This window comes from Poeciliopsis prolifica, unplaced genomic scaffold (assembly GCF_027474105.1).
Source record: "Poeciliopsis prolifica strain line A6 unplaced genomic scaffold, Auburn_PproV2 SCAFFOLD124, whole genome shotgun sequence".
Classification (NCBI taxonomy): domain Eukaryota; kingdom Metazoa; phylum Chordata; class Actinopteri; order Cyprinodontiformes; family Poeciliidae; genus Poeciliopsis; species Poeciliopsis prolifica.
Genome location: NW_026562499.1, coordinates 747,501 through 758,159, shown reverse-complemented (window position 1 = coordinate 758,159; position 10,659 = coordinate 747,501). Strand labels below are relative to the sequence as shown.

The 10,659-nt window shown below is 52.7% G+C and overlaps 1 protein-coding gene and 1 pseudogene across 1 annotated transcript in view; both read right to left on the bottom strand.

Moving 5' to 3' along the window:
* Positions 1 to 1,111: 1,111 nt before the first annotated feature.
* On the bottom strand, positions 1,112 to 5,592 carry LOC129355054 (protein ZNF365-like; annotated as a pseudogene).
* An 847-nt stretch (positions 5,593 to 6,439) lies between these two features.
* Positions 6,440 to 10,659, bottom strand: part of LOC129355096 (bone morphogenetic protein receptor type-1A-like) — a 20,308-nt gene continuing 16,088 nt past the window's right edge. Inside the window, 6 exon segments of the mRNA XM_055024646.1 lie at positions 6,440 to 7,641; positions 7,724 to 7,854; positions 8,917 to 9,092; positions 9,217 to 9,487; positions 9,490 to 9,513; positions 9,687 to 9,879. Of these exon segments, the coding sequence (XP_054880621.1) occupies positions 7,516 to 7,641; positions 7,724 to 7,854; positions 8,917 to 9,092; positions 9,217 to 9,487; positions 9,490 to 9,513; positions 9,687 to 9,879 (921 nt within the window). The 3' untranslated portion in view covers positions 6,440 to 7,515.

The window sequence follows — 10,659 nt, the reverse complement described above, 5'->3', positions numbered from 1 at the left end:
CAGGACAGACAGACTGCAGCTCCTCACAGTGTTTCACAGACTACTGGAGCAAAGGCACCAAACTAGAGATTACTCCTCCCAGCCGGGTCCAAACGGACCGAACCGGCCCAGGGAAGAACACACGACACGAACACAACATGGAAACTCAGCGGCCTCTCTGATCAGAGCCAGTCAGCGACTGATCGCCGACATTCTCTCCTGGTGTGAAAACAACCAGCAAAGTGCAACTTCCTGCTCAGACCGCCAAAATAAAGTTTGTCAGCTAGAAAACACACAGCAGGATATAGAGACACCAGCAGCTACAGCATGCTTCACCACGGAGGCCACAGGTTTCTACCTTCCACCAAACATTCAACAGCTTTCTAGAAAACTAAGAGCTCAGGTCAGAGGTCAGGGGTCACCATGGCTACCACTGAACCACCAAGCATCAGGGCGAAATTAGATTGAAGAAAATTTACAACAAAAAATGTATAAGTTAGCTTCACATATTTACAAGAAACAAAAAACTGGAGCCAAAAAGTTAAAATTAGTGAGAAAATGTAAAAATTTAAACTGATTCTGAGGCAGAAACATCAAAGATCATCAGCTCCACGAAAACCCAGATTACTAGTTCAGAAATATTCTATTTTTATGCTTGTTTATTTTAAATCTTTTCTTTCTTGCAAATTTTCCAAATCATTAAAAATTCAAGAATTATTTAAATTACTCTAGAAATTTCAGTTTGTTGGTGAAAATTTGCTTAACATTATTGAACACTGCAAAAACATTTGAAATAAGACAAAATTAAAAATGACGAGTGGTCGATAATTTCACTGTAAAAACATTTTTCTCTCGTCGTAGTGAATTAGTTTAGTCTTTTTTCAAATGCATTAAGATTTTCCACCAGAAATCAGAGCAAATACTTGGTGGGGGGGAGAGGCTGCGACAGACTGGCGCCCCGCCAGGTGACCCGCCAGGCGACCCGCCAGGTGACCCGTCAGGCGACCCGCCAGGTGACCCGTCAGGTGACCCGTCAGGTGACCCGCCAGGTGACCCGTCAGGTGACCCGCCAGGTGACCCGTCAGGTGACCGCCAGGTGACCCGCCAGGTGACCCGTCAGGTGACCCGTCAGGTGACCCGCCAGGTGACCCGTCAGGTGACCCGTCAGGTGACCCGCCAGGTGACCCGTCAGGTGACCCGCCAGGCGACCCGTCAGGTGACCCGCCAGGTGACCCGCCAGGTGACCCGTCAGGTGACCCGTCAGGTGACCCGCCAGGTGACCCGTCAGGTGACCCGTCAGGTGACCCGCCAGGTGACCCGTCAGGTGACCCGTCAGGTGACCCGCCAGGTGACCCGTCAGGTGACCCGTCAGGTGACCCGTTATTTACACAGAAACATTTAATGAACCAGAACCAGAACCAGAACCTGTGAATGAAGGAAACATCCAGAACATTTTTCTCCAATCAGGATCGGCCGGTTCCAAACACAAACCTTCTCTCCCGGTTCTGTTGGGTTCTAGATTATTTAAACCCATTTTTCACGAGGTGGTTCTGATTGGACCATCAGAACCAGCTGAACACCGACGCTGTGATGAGGACCGGGTCAGCAGAACCACGGGTCGGCGCCGGTTGAACTCTGGGAGGAGCAGACTCATCGGATCAGGGCAGAAACACTGCAGGTGACCCGTTTCTGGTTCTGAGCCCGGTTCAGACCCAGAGAACATTCAGAGCATCCGGCATCCGTCAGGTTCTGCTTCGTTCTGGTACGGGACGGTTCTGGGCTCCATTAATCGTTTCATCCAGAACCGAACCAAACCGGGCCTCGGACCAACAGTTAGTTCATGTAGGTTGTATCTGACCCAGACCCGGTACCAGTCGGTGCTTTCTGACCCAAACCAAACCGCTGCTGCGGCTCCAGAACCTGATCTCTAATCGGGTCGGTCCATTCTGGAGGACAGGTCTGGGAACATCTCCAGAACCTCTCCCCAGCTGGCTCCTGGTCCATCAACCCGACCAGCTCCAACAGAACTCATTCCTCTGGTCTGATAAACTGGACCGGGTCAGTAGTTCTTTAGGTTCTTCCAGAACCTTTAATGGTGGACACCGCTAGCTGATCGTTGGCTATGCTAACAACAAAGCAATAATTCTAATCATTAGTTCTGATAATGCTAACGCGCTACAACAACATGGTCTTTAGCAGAAGCTAATGTTAAATGGCTACAACAGCATGTATTTAGCTAAAGCTAACGCTAAAGCGCTTTTGCTGGAGCTGCTGCTAAAATGCTAGACCAACATGGCCTTAGTGGAAGCTAACATGCTAATATCAACCATGTCGATGCCGACCAGCTGTCTCTAGGAAATCAGATGTTTGTTTGTTGTTTTCTTTCTATTTGATCCATAAAAATACTTGGGAGGAAAAGAGAAAAGTTCTGGAGAGGAAACGGTCTCAAATCCTTCAAAATAATGGCATGTAAATGTCTGAACACCTGAAGATTTGCTAACAGTAACGACCTAAACTTGAACACAGATGATGAATTTATTCAACTGAAAGTCAATTTGAAATTTGAGGAGAATTTAATCTAAGCTAGGCTAATGTTTTAAACTAAATGAAAAACTAGCTGTGCTATTAGCACATTAGCACATTAGCACATTAGCGGAGATGTTCCCACCACTGCTGACATCTACTGTTGGAAAATATTTGCTCTGGATGTTAACCTGGACCAGAACCTGATCGGGATCCGTCCATCCGTCCTCTGGAAAACTGGACAGAAAAAGCAACAGAACTCCTGGAGGTTCTGCAGAACCGGGTCAGAATGAGAAGGTTTGACCCGAGGAAAGGGAGAGTTTGTGATTAATAACTACTCTGGTTCTGACCCGATTGGTTCATGCTGATGAATAAGAACCAGAACCGCCCTACAGAGGTTGGATCCAGAACAGAACACTGGTCCGGTTGGTCCTTCTGTTGGTTCTGAATACCATCAGAACCGGGTTGTTTTCCGGTCCACTTCACTTCAGCAGACATCCAGAACTAAAAGGTGCCAGCAGAACTCGATCCGATGCCTAGAGGAACCGAGGGAAGCCGGTTCTGTTCAGGCCCGTCTGTCTGGGCCGGCCTACAGTTCTAGGCCTCGTACCCGGTGGACCGGCGCCGCTGCTGGTTCCAGATGTCGTCCCTGTGCTCCGGTCGGCAGAACAGCCTGGAGGACTGGGCCAGGCGTTCCTGGCGCTCCCGGTCCCGGTCCGGACCCGCTTTGGAGCCCGGAGGCCCGCCGCCGACCCGGCAGGACGACTGAGTCCTGCTGTCATGGAGACCGGAGAACAGCTGACCCCCGGCGGACCTGGAAACATCAGAGACGGTTACCGGGTCGGGAACCAGCAGAACCAGCCAGGAGGCACGGCGGTGGCTCCATCATGCTGTGGGCTCAGAGGACGGCAGTGTCCAGAATGATGGAGGAAATGTTTAGTTTATGTTTCTACGGCTAAAATGGAACTGATCCAACAGAACCTCCAGGTTCTTCATCTGGTTGTTTTGGGCTGAAATCTGAACGTTTTGACATTTGGATCAGAAGAACAAAGAAAGTCTGACCTGCTTTTAGTGATTCTGTGTCGGCCGTCATCAGGCTGCAGACAAAACGCAGAGAAACACGAAATGAGAGAAAAATCAGCAAATCAAAGCAGGAAAAAAACCAAAACTGATCTGCAACAACCCAGAACTCCACCAGGGGGCGCTGCCGTACCTTGTGGCGGCAGCACGCCGCCCTGCCGGGCGCCGCCCCGCCGTTGTTCTCCTGGTAGAACTCCACCAGCCTCTCCGCCAGAGCGATCCGACCCAGCAGGTTCTCGATGAAGCGCTGGATCCGGACTTTCCCGCTCGTCTCCTGGCGGGCGGCGGCGTCCAGGAACCTCTGGATGGTGAGCACCTCCCTGGAAACCCAGCGGGAGGTCAACACAGACGCTGGGACCGGTGCCGGTTTGAAACGCCGGACCCAGCCGGACCCAGCCGGACCCAGCCGGTACCTACCTCTCCCGGCGCTCCAGCTCGCTCTCGGAGGCGTTGAGCTGCTCCCTCAGGGCGGCGATCACCATGACGGCCACGTCCACCTGCTGGCTGAGCGATCGTTGCCGCTCCGCCACCTGCTGCCGCTCCTGCGCCAGGTGCTGCCAGTGAGCGCGCTCACACAGCAGCTCGGTGTCGGTCCGGGCCAGCTCCGTGCTGACCTTGGCCAGGCGCCGCTGCATGGTGCCGTCGGCGGCCCGCAGGATGCCGGCCAGCCGCCGCCGCACCGCCGCCGCCGTTTCCCGGCCGCAGTAGGAGCTCTGCGCTGGTGGAGCGGTGAAGAAGAGACGTCAACTTCCTGCTGGTGGACGAGGAGACGCGCCGGAGGACAAACTCACCAACCGGGTCCGGGTCCGCCGGAGGGAGCGGGAGGTGATGGAGGCGTCCTGAGTCTGACTGCTTGACCTCTGACCCGTCTCTGGTCTCTCCTGCTTCCTCTCCTGTATCTTCATCATCCACCCCTTCCTCCTGCGTCCCCACGCCGACGCTCTGGGTGCGCCTCCTCACCGCGCCGTAGGTCTGCAGGTCGCCGCCGTCTCTGCTGTCGCTCAGGGAGCGGACGTGAGGCGGCCGCGCGGCACGGCGCTGCCCCCTACGGGCCGGCAGGCTGGCGTCCTGCCAGGCGATGGCGGGCCAGGGGTCGGGGTGCGACCCGGTGATGCTGAAGTCTCCAGTCGCCGCGTCCGGAGCGCGGTAGGAGTGGCGCTGCTCCAGATGGGCCCGCAGGGAGGGGCAGCTGCCGCTGCTGCTCGCCACATCGGGGGCATCGGAACGGGAGCTCACAGGAAGCGACGGAGTGCGGCAGCGCGCCGCAGGCCTGGCCGTTCCTCTGCAACAGGAAGGAGCCAGAACCTCTGGAGCACAACTTCTGCTGCATCGCTCCACTCCTGAAGAACAGGAAGAGAATCTGCCGTCACGCTTCGACTTCCTGCTCTGACAGCGGAAGAGTCATCACAGAAAACTGGGGCAAACTGAGCCGAGCCCACAGCATGAGAGCCTCCACCGTGCCGAGCCCACAGCATGAGGAGCCTCCACCGTGCCGAGCCCACAGCATGAGGAGCCTCCACCGTGCCGAGCCCACAGCATGAGGAGCCTCCACCGTGCCGAGCCCACAGCATGAGGAGCCTCCACCGTGCCGAGCCCACAGCATGAGGAGCCTCCACCGTGCCGAGCCCACAGCATGAGGAGCCTCCACCAGACAATCTTTGCCTCCTGAATGTTTCCACAGATCAAATCAGATCAACATGAACTAAATATTAGAAACAAATTAGGATGAAATAAAGAAAAACATAGAAATTAAAGATGATGTGAATCGATCTCTCTGTATTGATTTGAATATTTAATGATTCCTGATCGAGTCTCCTTTGATTAGCATCCAGTTATCGATGCAGATCCTAAATGATCACAATGGAGCTAATTATCAATGAAACATGAGGCTAAGTGGGTCGGACTGACCCGAACCGCAGCTTCACTCACAGAACCTCAGCCGAACCGGGCCAGCATGGTTCCGGTTCTGGTTGTAATCCCCCGGTCCAACAGGTCAGTCCGTCCTCTCTGCCTGTTTCCTTCCGGCAGCAGCTCGCTGTGACCCAGTAACGCCGGCCCGGACCGGAACCGGAACCAGCACCGAGCAGCAGTCGGTTCCGACTGAAGCGGGTTTCGGGACTGAAGCGTCTGGCGGAGCTTCACCGCCTGAAGGCGTCATGTCGCAGACCGAGACGGACCCCCATGACGTCATCAGCAGCAAGCTGGAGCGCTGCTGCCACACACTTCCGGCTGGGCTTTTCAGAATAAAACCGAGCTGCTGGTCACTGCAATAATGTGAACATGATGAACATCGCAGAAAAGGTTCATTATGATGAGCTAGAAAACAAAAGATCCGCTAAAAGCCTCGGAATCAAACCGGAAGTCAAAACTCCCTCACAGAACATGACGGTTGGTGACGTCATTTTATTGCTTCCTGGATGTTTGGTTCTTCAGGACCTCCTGCTGCGCTGCAGTTAAATGTGTACATTATTATCCATAAAATGGTTCAAAGTACGTCATTTAATTAAAAATAATAATTTATCAGAAATCAACAGCTAAAGATATTCCTGCTTAATGTATTTTTACTAACTAATCAAACTCAGTCCTGCAGGCGTCTCTCTGCACCATGTGGAGGGAATTCAACCATCACACAAAAACATTTCATAGGAGCCATGACTTGTGTTTCTGTTGAAATATTTCATTAAAATGCTTTCAGTACAGCAGAGCGTTATGTAACAGTGACTCTAAAAGAAAAACTAATTTTACAGTGAAACGTTTCCATTTTCTTTTTGAGATGTTTTATCTTTAGAAACACAAATCAGTAAGAAATGATTGTGGAAACACGTTGAGAATGAAAGAAGAGCCCACACCAGCAGCGTTTGGACTAAAATCAGCTTCTTTACTTCCAAACTGCTGACCTGGACAGAATGAAGAGAGTTTTTCATTTTCCTGCTAAACTCATGCAGCAACAAACAACAACAGAACAACAGGAAACACCAGAGCTTCTTCCTATTCTGGCCTTTTATTTTTACACGGCGCTGCAGCGACCACAGCCTCCTGCTGCTCCACTTAAACAGTCCCACATTTTCAGCTTCAGGGAGCTGTTAGCTTAGCTTAGCACAAAGACTGGAAGTGGAGGGAAACCGTTAGCAGAGCTGCAGAAACAGATTGGGATCAGAACCTTCTGGAGTGTTTAGACATTTGATCTGTGAAACGGAGCAGAACCAGGCTGAAACGGGCCTGATGGTTTCGTTAGAGCTCCAGGGTCTGTGGTGGTCAAACTGGAGGCTGGAGGACCCAGAGAGGACGAATCAAACATGCGTCCATCAGAGGGGAGCAGATGGTTCCAGTTCCTCTGAAGTTCAACTCATTTCAAACTTTCAGATTTGATTCTGACTTTGTGATGAAAACCTGCAGGATTCTTTGATCTGATTGGTTCTCAGACTCCTGCCACTTCCTGTGGATCAGATAATGGGTGGAGCTTCATCTGAAGCCCCGCCCCACGTACCCCACAGGAAGTGGACAGAAACGGGACGGCAGACCTGGACATTAAAAGGTTTCAGTTTCCTCAGAGGATCCGAGTCGGTTCAGGAAGAAGCTGCAGGGAGATGGAGATAAACTCCTGGATGGCAGGAGGAACAAGGAGCATCTGAACTGGGCTGCTTCTCTCCGCTCATCTCGTCTCAGTTCAGGATTTTTACGTCCCGTTTGGCTTTCACAGAAAGCGCCGAGCCGCTGTCTCATCTGGATGAAGACGAGGAAGAAGAGGAGGAGCACCGTTCGCCCAGAGGAAGCTCCTCCCATCTCCCCGTTTCTCCTCCTCTTCCTCCTGCAGATGAAGGAGGCAGCCTGGGAGAAGCGCTCCGCTCCGGTCCGGTCGGGTCCAGTCCAGGATAAGTGAGTCGGGTGAAACTGGAGGCAGCAGAGGAAGGAGGAGGAAGACGAGGATCTGCTTCAGATCTTCATGTCCTGGGACTCCACCATCTTGGCCAGAGTCTTCTTCACTCTGAGGATGGTGAGGCGGGAGGCGGGGTTGTGGGCCCAGCACTCTGACATCAGCTTCAGCATGGCTCGAAGGCACTGCGGAAGCAACAACAGGACGTTTAACCTCCTGACCAGCAACGTTACAGATTCCAACGTCCTGCAGGATCTGCTGTTTCACCTCGTCGCTGTTCCAGCGGTTGGACACGGAGGGCCGAAGGCCTTTAACACAAACCACCTCCAGCATGTCCTCATAGGAGGGTTCAGAGGTCACCATGTTGAAGTATGGCAGCTGGTAGTCCTCCACCATCCCTGAACAGAGAGAAAACTCCTCCAGTCAGCTGATGCTCCCTCTGGTCAACATTTAACCCTCCATGGTTCAACACCAGGATTCACAAGAATGATGGTTCAGTTCCACAATTACATAACATGAGAGGCTAAATGAGCTAAAACCTGCAATACATTTAGTTATTAATCTGTCAACAACTAAAAACTGAATCAAAACTGAGAAAATGACCAAACTAACCCATGAGTTTCACTGAACAAATGAAGCTAACAGGCTAATTAAAACTGAAGAGAATCAACTAATAACTCCAGAAAAAACCAAAACACGCCGACAGGATGACATCATCACTGCTACTGGACTGGAGCTAAAGCTAAAGCTAACATGACCCAGCAAACATTGCGTGTTTGTAGATCAGGTTTGCTAGCAGAGCTTCTAGCTTTAGCGTTAGCAGCTGGGCTAAGAGGCACAACATGGGGTTTGTATGCAGGCTGGTGAAAGGAAATGAAGGGAAACTAATAATGTGAACAATTTGGTAGTTAAATACTTAAAGTAGCTTCTGATCAATAACTGCAGCATTATTGATTTTGGTCAGTTTTTCAGCTTCTCATTGCTGCTTTTTGAGCAATAAATAAGAAATATGTCTTATTTATTGCTTTACATTTCCATCATGGAAAACTGCAGCGTAGCGTGTGACCAACAGGTTACTGAGGCCCCCGCTGGGTGTGGCCCCCCGCTGGGCGCGGCCCCCCTTGGCCCCCCGCTGGGCGCGGCCCCCCACTGGGCGCGGCCCCCCTTGGCCCCCCGCTGGGCGCGGCCCCCTGCTGGGTGTGGCCCCCCGCTGGGCGCGGCCCCCTGCTGGGTGTGGCCCCCCGCTGGGCGCGGCCCCCCTTGGCCCCCCGCTGGGCGCGGCCCCCTGCTGGGTGCGGCCCCCCGCTGGGTGCGGCCCCCCTTGGCCCCCCACTGGGCGCGGCCCCTGCTGGGTGTGGCCCCCCGCTGGGCGCGGCCCCCCTTGGCCCCCCGCTGGGCGCGGCCCCCTGCTGGGTGTGGTCCCCTTTCCCCCCCCCCAGCTCGTTTCAGGGGGACCGTACCTCCCGTGACGCAGCGCCTGCTCATCTCCCAGACGATGAGGCCGTAGCTGTACATGTCGGCCATGATGTAGGCCTGGAAGTGGTTCTTGTTGAGGCTGTCGTCCAGGACCTCCGGGGCCATGTAGCGCCTGGTTCCGACCCGGCTGCTCAGAGGGACGTCCACCTCGCTGGTGTCGCTATAGCAACACAGGGGACAGTTGGTTTAGCTAAAAACCAACGTCTCCTCGTCAGGGAGACGTTTCTTCTGATTGTGTGAAAACTGAAGCAACAGGAAACGGCTGCGTCTCCTGAGAAGGTGACCTGTTGAACTTGACGGCGAGGCCCAGGTCGGCGATGCAGCAGGTGCCGTTCTTCTTCACCAGGATGTTCTTGCTCTTCAGGTCCCGGTGGGCGATGGCCGGCTTGCCCTGCGTGCCGTAGATCTCGGTGTGCAGGTGGCAGAGGCCGCAGGCGGCAGAGTAGGCCAGCCGCAGCAGCGCCGCGGCGTCCAGCGTGTTCACCTTCAGGAAGTCGTACAGCGAGCCGCTCTCATGGTAGTCGGTGATGAGGAAGAGCTGCGTGAAGGCCCGGACCCCTTAATGTCCGCCGCGATGAAGCCTGGAGAGCAGAGAGGAGAAAAGGTTCACATTTCATCAGTTAAACATCAAGAACTCTTTGGTGAACCTGAGGTCACATGACTCTGGCCTTTCAGCCAATAATAGAAGAGAAAACGTTTCATGTTTCCACCTGACATCGTATGAAGCAGCTGTGGAAAGAGGAGCAGAACCTACCCAGGATGTTCTCGTGCCTCATCAGGACCGTCTGGTAGATCTCCGTCTCTCTGAACCAGCTGGCCTCCTCCCGGGTGAAGAACACCTTCACGGCCACTTTCTCTCCCCTCCAGCGGCCGAGCCACACCTCGCCGTAGTGGCCCTTCCCGATCTGACGCACCATCTGGATCTGCTTGGCGATGGTCCGCTGGACCTGCAGCAGCAGAGCGCCACGCCGTTTAACACACAGTTAACGTTCCTGGAGCCACAGAGGGGAGCTACACGAGGCCAGAGCGGCAAACTGAGCGCCACCTAGTGGCCTGCGGGGTTCTGCATGTAGACGCTGGTTAATTACTGTAACATGAGCTCACAGTGAGATGAGCAGTTAGCTAACCAAAGGATTGTGTGTTTAATAATAATAAGTGGTTTAAAACCAGGTCAGTCAAAGACAAGATGAAGTCAAACTGCTGAGAGAACTGAGTCATTCACCAACGATTTGATTCCTTTGAACGATTCTCTGAACAGCAGGACTCCAGTCTCATCAGAGCATCAACTGCTCTGACGATGCTCTGCTGACAGCTATCGATATCTCTGATTAAAAATGAGTTCATCAGCAAATGTAAACAGAAATACAACTGACAGAAATGGTTGATAATTTTAATCTATTTGTGCAGAAGAGGATTTTAGTTTCTGACAAAGCAACTATTTTCTTTTATTATTAAGCTTCTAAATTACAAATGCCTCTAAAATGTTATTGATGCTCAGAACATTTGGTTCCTTTTTGATCTCCATGTGTCCATAATTAGAAAGATTAAGCAAAGAAAGGTCTGTGAGTGTTTGATAAATTTAGATGTCTGCTGTGGTTCAGGCTCAAAATACTTCCTGAAATACAGCATAAAGAGTGAAACGCTGTAACATGAGCTCTTGGCGTGACGGCGCCCTCTAGTGGACCGGGCGTAACAAGAGAACAAAGCAGAACCATCTGGTTCTGATC